Source organism: Mya arenaria, chromosome 1 (assembly GCF_026914265.1).
Source record: "Mya arenaria isolate MELC-2E11 chromosome 1, ASM2691426v1".
Lineage (NCBI taxonomy): Eukaryota > Metazoa > Mollusca > Bivalvia > Myida > Myidae > Mya > Mya arenaria.
Window position 1 is genome coordinate 24,471,285 of NC_069122.1, and position 15,844 is coordinate 24,487,128.

The 15,844-nt window shown below is 36.7% G+C and overlaps 1 protein-coding gene across 1 annotated transcript; it reads left to right on the plus strand.

The window, feature by feature from the left end:
* Positions 1-2,286: 2,286 nt before the first annotated feature.
* Positions 2,287-10,857, plus strand: LOC128244813 (uncharacterized). The gene is made up of 3 exons (XM_052962937.1): positions 2,287-2,428; positions 7,140-7,266; positions 7,660-10,857. The coding sequence occupies exon 3, from the start codon at positions 7,669-7,671 to the stop codon at positions 10,459-10,461; it is 2,793 nt and encodes a 930-aa protein (XP_052818897.1). The 5' UTR covers positions 2,287-2,428; positions 7,140-7,266; positions 7,660-7,668; the 3' UTR covers positions 10,462-10,857.
* Positions 10,858-15,844: the final 4,987 nt, after the last annotated feature.

Here is a 15,844-nt window from a genome sequence, read left to right on the forward strand (position 1 = left end):
GTGGGAGGTCATGGTTGATTTCACTGAACCACCAATAAGCCCTGCCGAAATTGGATTCTAATTGGTCAGTCAGGTGTTTTTGGTAGGCATAATTAGTATGAATCTTAATTTTAACCATCATTTATGAATGTTTACAAAATCATTGAATATTGAAATAACAAGCGAAATGTTAGTTTGAATGATGAAAGCCATGAAATATGTAAAGTATTCAAAAAGAGACCATTTTCCAGCTTGTGTAAGTATCGAGAAAATTATTAAGTAAAATTATTTATTGTTTATCTGGAAAATGTTGAAATCTCATGTTTAAGCTTGATTGGTATGTTATTGCAATATGTTTTATTCATTGCAATATTAATGTAAAACATTTTTATGTTGACTTAAGTTTGTAGATAAAAACTAATGGTATAGGTGATATGAGAATCTTAAGTCTTTAAAATCCATTTTGGTATTGTGAGTTTTTTGCTACAGTCTTGATCAGTTTAGCTTTTGAAGATTTTCAAAGTAACTGCAAAACAAGTCCAGCTGTCTAGAAAGACTATTTCAAACCCTTACCAGATAAAATTTCTAGTGTTTTCAAATTACTACCTTGGCAATGGTTTTATCATAACATAGGATATTAATGCTAATGGTTTTAAAGAAAATGCTAGTGTTTTTGTATTCGGAATGATATATCATAAGTGGCACTAAATTGAACATAATTTATAGTTCTCATTTATAAAACACATAGCCCCAAGTACATGTTGATCTAAGATTTAAGGCTTGGATGGAGTCAGGTCAAGAAAATTGCATGTAACATTGTTAATACATTGTACTTTCCAACGCAAGAACTGTTTGTTTATTCAAGTAAATAAAGCAATCCCCACACCAAGGAAATGTAGTATTGCTTAACCAGCTCAATTGACATCATGAGTTGGACATTAAATTGCTGCAATTAAAGGCAAATCTATATATTAGAATTATTCAAACTTTGATTTAGCAACCTTATTATAGTTTAATATATGAACTACTTTTGCGAAATGAAAGCATTTTTAGATTTACAAGGACGAGTAAAAGTATTTGTAGTAAAGTAAATGTACTGCAACACCTGATACATGTTGCCTAGGAATTCTACAAATTCTAGGCACTCCAAATGTTACAGTTCTATTCAATTCGGAGTGCCTGAAATGAAAGCTTCTTGATTCTACATTCAACATCTTTCTGTATGACCAATGACCAGGAGAATCATAAACCTACAATCATTTGCAACTACTGAGATAGTGAGCTACCAGGACAGAGACAGAGGACAATACACGAATGGCCAACTGTTGCATTTATTGATGTCTTTTACAAATATTATCCAAAGTATGGCTCTGTGGTTAAATGTTCCCTTGAAAAAGAGGTGACAGGTTTTCTATATAGGATATAATTACATCATTGAAAATCTTCTCTGAAACTGCAAATAACAGACCTTTGATATAAAATGACTTAATCAAATTAAAGAAGTATGTGTACTTTGGTTAACATACGCAAACCACGTAAATTAATTTGTTTAGGTCTGATTTAACGACATTGAGATTTTCAAAAGAACTATGACTTTATCTGATTAAACACTTTAGCCCCCCCCCCCAGCCCCTCCTCCCTCTACCCACACTTTTAAAATTTCCTTTGCAGCTTGCAAGCAGTTTTAGTCTAAAGTTTAAGCTAGCCTATTAAACAGTGACCCCTTGTGATGTGAAACGATTTGTTTAATGCTTAGAACATGGTTATCAACATTCCCCTAAATGAAGCCCTCGTCCATCAGTGCTTTCAGCACTTTGATTTATTGTACTGTTCTATAAAATTTTATGCCGTTTACCGTTGTTGCAATTATTCGAGTATATTTTTACTGATTTCAAACTTGACTATAAGTTTGTCATACCAATAGCTGAACTTTACTACTTATAAGCTGGCTATATTCAAACCAACATGTTGGTTTTGATGGTTCTCGTCTTCGATGAATTTCAGTGCTTTGATTTTCGCGTTAAACGTTTTACATCAAAGGGACATGACTTTGTTATAGTTTGGCTCAGTCACCATATTGACAATGTATCCACTTAAAGCGATCGTTGGAGGATCAATAACGGGCCTTACATATCATTTACAATCCTTAAAGATTTGGCCCTATACAGACCATACATATTCTTATATCAGCATTTTCTTATCTCTGTTTACATTTCAATAGGTTTGTATAAAGGTAATTAACATGTTTACAAACTAAAAGGAATCAGTCGTAATAAATAAACAATGACTAATTACAGATCTGCGACAGTTTTTGTTAGTTAAGAAATAAAATCTGATTTTAACAAACTTAAACGCTTTATTATGATGAGTGCGGCCTTTCCTTCTACTTTTTGTGTTGGTTTGAAAGTGGCCTTGCTGGAATTGCAGTTTGAGTGAATAGTGTATAACGGTAAGTATTCCTACCGTGTAATATTTGTTCATAGATTTTTAATAATCGCTTCAGTTTGAAATTGATTTTACATAGTGCATGCTGGTTAATGCGTTAAATCAAAAAGTTAGTTCATGCACGTTTTAAAAGGAGCTATGAAGTTATGCTTCATTGTAGTGAAGAAAGCAAGTTACAATCAATGTGCACATTATACGCTCAGCACGCGAGCGAGGAAGGTCGTGTACTTTGTCATATCGATTATATTTAGAAGGATTAAGCATCGAATTGCATACAATTCTCTCTTTATGTCATCTTCAATAATTAATAACTTTTAATATATTGCCTTTTTATAATTGTTAACACTACTTATGTTATAAGGCTTACATATGTAATACTTCCATTTGTCTTACAGGTATATAAGTATAATATGAACATTATATTATGATTCATGAGCATTTTAAAACCTCTAAAAAGCGTATGTTTGAATGAAATAATATGACTTGCCGATTTACAATTACTGCTATCTATCTTATGCTAGTATTACAATGAAGGGAGTTTTGCAATTCAATCTTCAAATTTAAAATGAAATTTAAATGATGCATTTTAAGATGTTTTTGGTAATAATGTAATCAGGTTATTTAGTTTTTCCATTCTAAACATTGAACTGGACATTTTGTACTGAGTTTAACTTTACAAAATGTGTTTAATTGTATGCAGTTTTCTTTAAACTAGTCTTAATTATTTTTTCTCCCACCTCAGATAAGTACATCCAATAATTTAACCATCCTAGAAATTCTTATCTTGCCCACGGGCGAAGATAAAATGCCCGTATGGAACTCCTTTTTAATGGTCACCACATTATAATTACCTCCCTTGTTGAAGACGTTTGTCTGTAGCATCATGGAAACCTGTCTTGTGAGAATATTTAGAACGCCAATTAATTATTTCTCGCTTCAAATGTCACCAAAAAACAGTTTTCACGCACCTTTCAAGAAATAATGCTTCACTTTACTTAGAACTATTTAAAGACCGTTTTGACTATTAACATAATCTGAATCATTGCGCGCATATCCATGACAACCACGAATTATCGCATATCCATACGTGATTATTTTCACTAAGCACTAAAGAGTTCTAGCAAAAATGCATTTTTATTTAATTTTGTTAAACTGAGGTGGGAGAAAAAGCATCTACCATAGCCGCTCGTGTAAGATAGGTTCATCCCGACCCTCGCGCAGGGTGTTTTGCGGAAACTCGGTAAACCTCGTTTCCACAAAACACCCTACGCTCGGGTCGGAATGAACCTATCTTACACGCTCGGCCATGAAAGATACTTATAATCAAATCTACATTAAAAGATGTGCACCATTAACTTGTATTTTATTCGATTTAAAGAAACATTTGTTCTCGGTTGCCTTTAAAAATGTCTAAATACATATACATGTATATAAATGTTTGTGTGTGTGTGTGCGTGAATGTGTGCGTGCGTGCGTTCGTGCGTGCGTGCGTGCGTGCGTGCGTGCGTGTGTGTGTGTATGTATATATATCCCATTACATGTATTTAAATATAACAATGCTTCAAATTATGTCGGATACGTTTCCACGGAGGCGCTGATGCCCATGCCGGGTTTCTCCCGAGCAACAGGAGCCAAACCCCGCCCCATGGTGGGCAGTATATGGCTACACATTTCTAGTCACAAAAGCTCCCCCCCCACCCCCCACCCCCCATGGTGGGCAGTATATGGCTCACCATCTCCAGCCCCCCCCCCCCCCCCCCAATGATTTGTTCATAGATTTTCTAAAGAACTTATTGCTCCATATTTAAAAAAAAATATGTAATAACATATTTCAGAATGGTGTCTCTCCTTGGGTGCAGGGTAAAGGGGCTGTTGTCATAGTACTTCTGATTGTATTTTTATCCTGCATGATTTAATTCAGAATACTTTTCCGAACAAACATATACTATATTGTGCATTTGTTAAGTACAAAAAAGCTTTTGATACTGCTCTCCATAATGCAGTGTGGATTTAATTAGTAGAACCTGGCGTTAGTTTCAAGATGATAAACTTGATAAAATATGTGTAAAGTAGTGCTAAGTGCTGTATTAAGGATGCTAGTAATATGTTTTACTCAGATATGTTTGATAAATCACTTAGTGTTAAACAAGGGGAGCTATTACTTCCCTTTAAATTCATTTTGTTTATCTACGATGTTAAAGACTCTATTGACTTTTACAATTTAACTGAGTCAGATATGTTTACATTATATACTTTTATGCTAGTGTTTGCTTATGATATCGCATCATTTACCACTGATCCTGTTAGTTTACAACATCAGCTTAAGAGAATTAATATGTTTTCACGCTACTGGGCCCATGGTTTAAAATTTAACATAAAAACTAAAGTATGAGCGTTTGAAAGCAGGAAATGCCATTGTAATTTCAGATGGACAAGTATTGAAATTTGTTGAAGTGGTTGATAACTGTTGTTATTTTGTTATTAACTTTTCTTAACTGGTTACATTAATTATGCTGTAAAAATGCCAAATGCACATAGAAATATAAGTGTAATCCATATCAAAATCAGCCAACCGATAACCATTCTGTTTAACAAATCAGACATAGCAGAATGCCACATTTTTTCTGGCATGACGTTTATTAGCATTATGATAAAGATTGAATTGTTTTGTACGCACAGGGTGCATTAATGTTATTACATGTACTATGATACATACTGATTTCACTGTACAAACTACTGACGAAGGGAACCGTCCGAGCTTGCCTAAATGTTGGAATTTTAATGTCTGTTGTTTAACACCAAAAATATGTTTGCAGAATGTTAAATGGAGTTTATCTAACTCGCCATGAACATATGCTCCGAAAATCTCCGATCCATGTTAAAAAATTGGTACAACTAGAGCATCAAACAATTATAATTTAGTTGTAATGTCTAGTGATAATCTTCTAAACACAGATAGTAGACGGTTGTCATTCTCGTTAATCAGAGTGATGATGCTATGCGTACCCCGTTAGATTTATCAACATCGAACCTTTGATAAATTGGAACGATGGCTGTATACCTGTAAAGCTTTTTAACTCAAAGAGTAAGCGACCAATATGTTCAAACGTGGAATGATCAGCCCAAAATGGTATATTATTGTAGAATCAAACAAAACAAAGTATTTGAAGAATATGGTGTGTCAAAAATGACAACCATCGTAAAAAAATAGATTTAGACTGTTCACTGGAAATAGAGACAGGTTGATGTATTAATAAAAGTAGAGAAAATATTAAATGTAAACTTTGTTCATAAAATACTGTTGAGTCTGACAATGTAGTCTTTGTTCACAAAATACTGTTGAGTCTATATAATGATTTTCTTACTTTGTATTACAGCCTACTCAGCACTTAGAAATAAATGTCGCATTAAATATATGTGACCAAATTTGGCTAAATTTAAATATTTTATGTCAGCAAAGAGGGATTTGTTTTACAATACTTAGCTAAGTATGTATATAGTGCTATGAAATTGAGACAAGAACAGCTAGAATTGTATCTGCTTCTGTTTGACGTAATAAAGTGGTTATATTTTTTTCTTATATACGAATAGCATATTGCTTTTGTCAATAGATATATTTTTGTCATTTCGTAATTTCTATATCATTATACTTTTTGTGTCTTGGCCATAAGTAGATAGTCAAGTTGAAAATGGCAAAAGGCAAACATGCCGATTCGTCTTACCCCTGCAAACTCTGTTTCGTACACAATTGTATACATGACACATGGTAGCAACTTGCATAAACTGTATATTAAAGGAACTGATTATACCTCTGCTTTTATTTGAATTGGTTTGTATCGTATTATCGGTTATAATTAGTACATGTAGGTATGTTTTGTCATTTCAACTTGTGTAGTGCTTTTGCAAAATGTGTACTTCTTTGTTTATTAAGCTTAACTATATTGTAATGGAAATAGTATTATGGTTTAATTATACTTTGCCGCAAATAGATTGTGTGTGTTTTCTTGGCTTGTCTTGATATATGCATGCCAGCAATGATGGTGTTGATGTCGTCATGAAAATATGTCAAAGACAAATTAAAAACAGTTAAAGACTACTCACATAACTGAAAACGAAAATTAGAATTATCGATAGCGTTTCCATTGTATTGTAATAATAAAGTTATCAGGTCAACAACTAAAATCGAAACGTTGAATACGTGCGGTGAAAACCGATACCTTTGTACGGAAAACAGTTGACTCATGCATTAGACAATGACGCCAGGAACTTAATCTTTGTATGGAGCTTTCATTGTGTATTCTAAATTGAAAGCTTGAATACTACAGAATACTAATTAAACAGTTTATAACTCATATTTATTGACGCGTCAAATTCAAGTCTGACGCTGTAGAAACATCGAATCTAAATATTTCTAAGAATGATGTTCATTGAATAAAAAAGTATTCTGCAATAGTATGTTTCTTAAAGTTGATCAAGCAGCGATTAAAAGCTATTGATCTTGTGTCTGGGTTATCCTGATATTATTAGAACTGGCTGGAAATAACCCAGCATTAATGATGTCTGTTGTAAAAAACGCAATTATAGAGAAAATTACGCGCGTGCGTGAAATGACATGAGACGAGGTAACCTTGGGGAAAAGGAGCATGAGTCATACAAGTCTTGTGCAATCATTGACAAATCATTGGCTTTTATCCCTTAAACTTGCCTGTTTCCAGGCACATTCTGCAGTAGACGACCAGCGGCGAGGGAGGCAGACGGAAGAAGGGACAGATGGTGATTGTTTTTGAAAGACATGTGATATTAAAGGTTTGAAGGATTTACAAATACAGAAGCCTTTAAGGGGTAAGCAAAATTGTATTAATATACTGTAAATCAAACATTACACACATATATCACTGTTATCCATAGCACTAGCATTCAAATCATAATAAAATCGAATGTTCATTTAAAGATATCCTGTTTAATTTTCAGTTTCAAATTTTGAATTTGGGAAAGTATTCAGGATATAGCTCTACCACAAATACATTTATTTCAGTTGTATTTCATTTAATCTGACAATCCATGTTTAATATTTGTCTTTCTCTATATGACTGTGCAACTAAAACAAAAAGAACGAGTTTCTATTAGTATAGCAATATTTCATATCTGTTTTATGTAAACAAAATGCGTTGTTATACATAATGAATGATACAGGCACATATAATAAACACATAAAACTCATTGTGTTCATTTCAGCAAGCCGCCATGTCTAGCGGAAGGGGCGGTGGGGGATGCCCCCAGGATAACATCCTGTGTTGTCCTATCTGTATGGACATCTACAAGTCGCCGCGCATGCTTCCTTGTCAACACACTCTCTGCGAAACCTGCCTCCACTCCTACATCGTCAACAAGTCACGTGAGCGTGTGCTCGTGTCCGACTTCCCGTGCCCTGTTTGCCGTGTGAGCACACCTGCGCCACGTGCATTTACGCGTATTGACACGTGGGCATCGCTTTTCCCGCTTAATCACTTGCTCGTGTCCCTTCTTGATTCGAGCTTTCAAGACATGTTGGACCGTTCAGAGACCGGCTCTAACTCAAGTTTGCCGTCCGAAAGGTGTTCCGAACATGGCGGGAAACCTATTGAATTCTTTTGCACTGAACATAACTCAAAGCTTTGTAGTAAATGTTTCAAGAATGCCCACCGTCAGTGCGAGGTTTTGGACATTGAGGAGCACGTTGAATTTACATTGCGTTTTAATACCGTAAAATCTGACGTTGAAAACGTCTTAGGTTACTTGATAGAGGCCATAACGAAGTTAAAATCAAACATTGATCTGCTGTGCTTACAAAAGACAACCATTCTTAACGAAGTCAAAGAGTTGAGGGGAAAAGTAGAAGCTTTGTTTAACTCGATTGAAATTGAAATCAAAGATCACGTTAATGTACAGCATGACGGAGAAATTGTTGTATTAAAGGCGCAATGCGAGAAATATGAAAGAATCAAGGCTGAGATCAGCGCCTCGGAAACAACCTTAAAGGAATTACCCATATCTGGAAATATTGGACATTCCCTTGAGAAAATTACAGTCGTCGAAAACGAAATTAAGAGTCAGTTGGCATTCATCCAAAGTTGCCATGCTAATATCAAACAAATTAAGTTAGAATTTGCAATCGACAATCAATTGCTTTCATTTCTGAACTCATTCAGCCAGATTGGGACAATAAATGCTAACTACTTTGACTCAAATGTACAGGACCCGCCTGAGCTCCAATCAAGAGGTTGTACCTTGAACGAATCCTTCGTACCGTCCCGCGACATATCAACAACTTCCGAGGACCTCCAACCCTCCAGTCCGCTTTCCCGCCACGTATCACCGCGTGCCATCTTTATTGCCAGACCACCTGCTACTATTTCCGCTGTCACTGACGGTGAATCACAAGGCGCCTCAAGCCAGATGGAAACGTTGACACAGCCCCGGCAGCCCAAAGAGCCGAAGAGGCCGAAGACCGTCCCTATTGAGTCAACTGCTCCGACGCCCGTCGTCCGCCCGCGACCTGAGAGACCAGAAGTGAAGGGAATGATACCACACTTTCTTCCTAGGTCCTGCTCGAGCCCTATCGGGCATACTCCTAGCGTTGGTCCGAGTAACACGGATGTACCCGGTAGATATATCGTGAACACAACGCAAGAATTATTACCAAACGGAAGTAATTATCCGGACGAACATCGCGGCCATTCATCTGGTTTTCCCGCGATTTTAGTCACCGGAATTGCAAACAGTCCGTCCATTTCCGGCAAGCCGCCGGTAACCGAGAAGCCGAAGCATCGCTCGTGGCAGTACGTTAACATGGTAACCAGCCCCGGCGAGCACTCGACCGCCCGAAGAAACTCGGAAAGCGGAGAGACGTCTGAAGACGCTACTGTAGCCAGAAGCTTATTTCGAAGCCGCTCTTCGTCCGCGTCAAACAGTAAGGAAGAAAAATCAAACGTTTCTTCTGGTGCAGCGTCTAGCACCATTGACGACAAGTTTGCGACGTCAGTTAGCGCTGCAACCGTTTCGTTTAATCAGCTAATACGTAGCTTCCAAAGCAAGGCAAATACCCAGATGAAGGAGTCTGAAAATTCACCCGTTTATGAAAACTCTCTCCTTGCTTCTTGCGCGTCAACTCCAACCGGCGAAAAGTCATTTTCGTTTTGTGCGGCGCCAAATGCTTCCGAGGCACGTATCCCAAAACATTGTACGCGAATGAAAGATATCGCCATCAGAATAGAGTGCGACGTCCGCGAATGCACGATTACGGGATCTGTTGAAATCGCCGATAGCCGCTTGATTCTTATAGATTGTAATAACAGTAAGGTGAAGCTGTTTGATACTGATTTGACATACGCGGCTCATTTAGATATGGCAAAAGAACCATGGAACGTTACAACAATTTCCTCAAACGAAATCGCCGTTACGGTTCCGTTAGAGAAAACAATCCACGTGATACGTGTTGCGACGTCATGTATGTCAACATTACGCTGCATTGCGACAAAACGTGAGTGTTGGGGCATCACGTATCTAGACCGAAAGTTTATAACCACCACGAAGGATGACGGCAACCAAGTTGCGTTTCTAGACGGAAACGGCCGGGAGTTACAAATCGTTAATTTTTCCTCACGGGAAAATCCAAACATATTGCGTCCAGTTTCCCTTTCACCGTCCAAAAATGGCAATTTTTTGTACGTCTGTTGTGAAGGACAGTCTGGTACGAAGGGTTCTATCGTAAGTATGTCCATAGGCGGCGACGTTCTTAACGTTTACACTTTTAAGGAACTTGATCGGCCATATAGCGCGGCTATTGATCCTTACAACGATAATGTCTACGTAACAGCAATACGTTCCGCTAACGTTCTTGCGTTGACGGAAGGTGGATCCTCGGTAAAGACGCTACTGTCACGTGACGTTGGTCTCACGCGCCCACAGCACATCCACGTGACGTCATGGGACGACAAAACGGTTCTCATCCTAACCGAACGACGCTCGGACAGAGCAAATGTTTATTGTATGAATTAGAATTTTGCTTTTAATATGTCTGTCCGATTTGAAGTTTACATCTTTCAATCTATATGTTCAGCTAACGTCACAAATATTTGAAAACAGTTGTTGTTGCATAACTTTATTGTTGAAACATTCACATATATTTAATGCAGACAGGTGTCATTGTTTAACCATGATAAGTATATACTATTGTGAAGTTTTCGTCTTTGCAAATGTTGTTTATGAAATATTTTGTTTTGCATGTGGTGTTGATTTATTTACTTTTGAAAACATTTACGGCGTGATGTGCTTTTATTTTAAATCGATTGAAGTGGTTTGTTTGCAAGTCTTATACGAGTATTGTATTTTAAAATGGGAAATCGGCATCACCGGTGTGTGCGTTTTGTATGTAACAATAAAAAATGTTTTATAGGAAAAGGTGTTGTCTAGATTTTATGATCAATATTCATTACAGTTATCGATAAAAATCGCACATGTTCATTAATGTGTTGTGTGAATACGCAACCTAGGTTCAAACAACATGAGGTCAACAAACGCACATGAGAAACGTCCTATGCTATAGATACCATTAAACTTAGTGTATCCTATACTATAGATACCATTAAACATAATGTATCCTATACTATAGATACCATTAAACTAAGTGTATCCTACACTATAGATACCATTAAACTAAGTGTATCCTATACTATAGATACCATTAAACATAATGTATCCTATACTATAGATACCATTAAACTTAGTGTATCCTATACTATAGATACCATTAAACTAAGTGTATCCTATACTATAGATACCATTAAACTAAGTGTATCCTATACTATAGATACCATTAAACTAAGTGTATCCTATACTATAGATACCATTAAACTAAGTGTATCCTATACTATAGATACCATTAAACATAATGTATCCTATACTATAGATACCATTAAACTAAGTGTATCCTACACTATAGATACCATTAAACTAAGTGTATCCTATACTATAGATACCATTAAACATAATGTATCCTATACTATAGATACCATTAAACTAAGTGTATCCTATACTATAGATACCATTAAACTAAGTGTATCCTATACTATAGATACCATTAAACATAATGTATCCTATACTATAGATACCATTAAACATAATGTATCCTATACTATAGATACCATTAAACATAATGTATCCTATACTATAGATACCATTAAACTAAGTGTATCCTACACTATAAATACCATTAAACTTAGTGTATCCTATACTATAGATACCATTAAACTTAGTGTATCCTATACTATAGATACCATTAAACTAAGTGTATCCTATACTATAGATACCATTAAACTTAGTGTATCCTATACTATAGATACCAAAATAATCAAATGTTTTTATTTCACAAAATTTGGCAAGACTTAAAAGTCTTGCTTTCCCATTCCACGACCCAAGTAGATTAAGTGTTGGTCGGTCGGTCATTAAATCGTTTGGTTATTTTATTCTCCAAAACAGGGTAATAACGTATACGTGTTGGCTCTATAGGGGCATGTTTGTGTCAAGCCCGCTTGCGGTGAGTGAGATATAGTTGCCACAGTGGCGGTTCCGTGTATGTGCGTGCGTTCATGCGTCCGTTCGAACTCACGAACTCAACTTTGTCTGGACTGCATCTTGACCATGCATTATAGCACTTTCAAAATACCTGCCATGAACGTTCACCATCGCGTACATGACAAAGGTCTGTACCTCAAAGGTCCATGTCAAGGTAAGAGGTTAGGGAAAGGAACTTTTATTATGGGACTTTTCATTCTTGAAGTATAATTTAATGCTAATGACTTACATTTTGTTGTGTTTGAGTCAAGTATCATTTTGCATACATCTCATTTCATGTCATATTTGCGTACTAATTACTATTATATAGACAAAACATGTTGTAATATCATATATTATTTTATTCGACATGAAATCATTTATAATCCATCCTGTTTCAAAATCATAGTCCATAGTGTCATAATATAGATGATTCGTAATGTCCATAATAAGGTTCGCAATGTCCATGGTCCAAAGTATCCATAATTGGTTTAAATAGAGCCGAGTGATAGCGGAAATTTCCGAAAGACGTAAGGAGGAGTTAAGGCGGAGCTTTCTATAAATTAAATTAAATTCATCTCGTAAACATGTTCAACTGCGAATGAAAAGTCACCACCATACAATGTACTTTGAAGAACTACGAACTGAAATCTGTCTTTTACACCACCGCAATGTAAAACTCGCCATGTGACTTTCACCGAATGACGTGTGTTTACCATACACAACTTTATAAACACGACTGAATCGTCTGTTGAATAGATGCAACGAGGATAAAACTCCAATCGGTACAATGAAAAATGAAAATGTGCAGTGTAAAATGTAAACATACAACCGATGAGTTGGCAGTTGTAAAATGTAAATTGGTAAATCATCAATGTTACAAACCTAAAATACACACATACACGTCTGTACTTTTGGCAACGAATGGCCTCCATATACCACACCACGTAACGGAGCGTTTCATGATGAACGGTTACTCATCTTTCGAAACGGAAATACAGGGTGAGGAATCACGTGACTTCAACGGGGTTCTCACATGTGTCATAACGGTTCAAAACCGATGTAAACAAGCAAGAAAGTAACAGTTATTTCTAAATAACCTTTTTGAGAGAAAAGATGGGAAAAAATTTCTTAGCCTATAAAAGACTATACTATTTTCTGCTTCTACAAGTGTGAAATATTTTGGATTTACTTGTAATATAACGATGGAATCCTTGGCCAAAATTTCGAATCGACAGGATTTTGTAAAACGATGCAACGCTGTTTGCGCCGTGAGTCTTTGTTTTGTATACGTTTCTTAGTAATTAGTAATATTTAAGAACTCAAACATGTGTTAATATGTTGATTTTACTCATTTTATTCATTAAACGAATTGTTTGGTAAATTTATTTTAGTTCTTTTAATGAATATCGATATTTCAAGAGAGGCTGTTGTTAACGTGAATTTTATATTTGTTGTTGTTAACGTGAATTCTTCTCATAACATGCTTAATTGATTTAATAAGTAGTTTGAACTACTCTCTCAACATTGACGGTAATGCATTTAACACTTAACTTTTATTCCAAATAATAATTATTTTATGAAATGAATATATATCCATCAATTTGTTTAATTAAAATTGTTAAATTTATATTCTAGGTTGGCCGTCATGGTGATTCGTCCAAATCATGCATTGTCCTTCTGTAAGAGATGGAGTTTCACCTTATGTGTTTCACCAAATGTTGACAAAAGATGAATAAATTTAATTGATGCAGTGATGAGTACATTCAAATGGAAGACAAAATATATTCCAGCCAACTCCGTTCCATGTACATCCCCGTATGGTGATACGGATTTTTCAATAAGGCGTGCTGTATTTTCACTGTTGGATATGAAAAAGGAATTTGATATGCATATAATAAATATGTTTATAACATAACTTACGGCGCAGGAGTGATATAACCCCATGCAATGATTTTTATATATAACTGGTGTAATAACCATGCAAATAAGATAAAAAAAAACAAAGGTTTTTTTTTTTTCATTTTATTATGTAAGCATTCCGGATCGTTTATGGGTTACATCTTCATTTCGGTTCGATTCCCGCATCTCCCAATTTTGGGCACATTACGGGCACCTGATTTAACTCATACCGATCTCTATTTGGAGAAAAGTTAATGATGGTACCAGTATAGCCCTAAAATCGCTGTGATATTAATGTTAAAACCGACGAGGCTCGTAATTTTGCCATTGCTTAATCCTGTCGGCGTGATCACCACTAACAATTATGTACATCGAACAACATCACATCATTTTAAACCAAAAACTGAGATTCTAGATAAAAACAGAGTAGCGCCATATCAAAATATTTTGCATTTGAGTAATCTTTTCAACAATCGCCAACAAAAACATCCTGATATAGATGTTTGGTACTTTGATTTGCTTTCCACAGTATGTGCGCTGAGTGATGACGCTGAGTGATGACTTTCCACAGTACGTGCGCTGAGTAATGATTTTCCACAGTACGAACTTTGAATGATGACATGCCACAGTTCGAGCGCTGAGTGATGACTTTCCACAGTGCAAGCGCTCAGTGATGACTTTCCACAGTATGTATGCTGAGTGATGCCGCTGTGTGATGACTTTCCAGAGTACATGCGCTGTGTGATGACTTCCCACAGTAAGTGCGCTAAAATATGATTTTCCACTGTACGTGAGCTGAGTGATGACTTTCCACAGTACGTGCGCTAAGTGGTGGCGCTGAGTAATGACTTTCCACAGTACGTGCTCTGAATGATGACTTTCCACAGTACGTGCGCTAAATGATGACTTTCCACAGTACGTGCGCTAAGTGATGACTTTCCACAGTACGTGCTCTGAGTGATGATTTTCCACAGTACGTGCGCTAAGTGATGGCGCTGAGTAATGATTTTCCACAGTACGTGCGCCAAGTGATGACTTTCCACAGTAAGTGCGCTAAAATATGATTTTCCACTGTACGTGAGCTGAGTGATGACTTTCCACAGTACGTGCTCTGAATGCTGACTTTCAACAGTACGTGCGCTAAATGATGACTTTCCACAGTACGTGCTCTGAGCAATGACTTTCCACAATACGTGCGCTAAGTGATGGCGCTGAGTAATGACTTTCCACAGTACGTGCTTTGAGTGATGACTTTTCACAGTACGTACGCTAAGTGATGACTTTCCACATTACATACACTATGTGATGACCTTTAACAATACGGGCGCTGAGTGATGACTTTCCACAGTACGTGCGCTAAGTGATGACTTTCCACATAACATACACTAAGTGATGATCTTTAACAATACGGGCGCTGAGTGAAGACTTTCCACAGTGTTTGTGCTGATTGATGACTTTCCACAGTACGTGCGCTGAGTGATGACTTACCACAGTATGTGCGCTAAGTGGTGGCGCTGAGTAATGACTTTCCACAGTACGTGCGCTAAGTGATGACTTTCCACAGTACGTACGCTAAGTGATGACTTTCCACATTACATACACTATGTGATGACCTTTAACAATACGGGCGCTGAGTGATGACTTTCCACAGTACGTGCGCTAAGTGATGACTTTCCACATAACATACACTAAGTGATGATCTTTAACAATACGGGCGCTGAGTGAAGACTTTCCACAGTGTTTGTGCTGATTGATGACTTTCCACAGTACGTGCGCTGAGTGATGACTTACCACAGTATGTGCGCTAAGTGATGACTTTCCACAGTAGGTGCGCTGAGTGATGACTTTCCACAGTACGTACGCTGAGTGATGACTTACCACAGTATGTGCGCTAAGTGATGACTTTCCACAGTACGTGCGCTAAGTG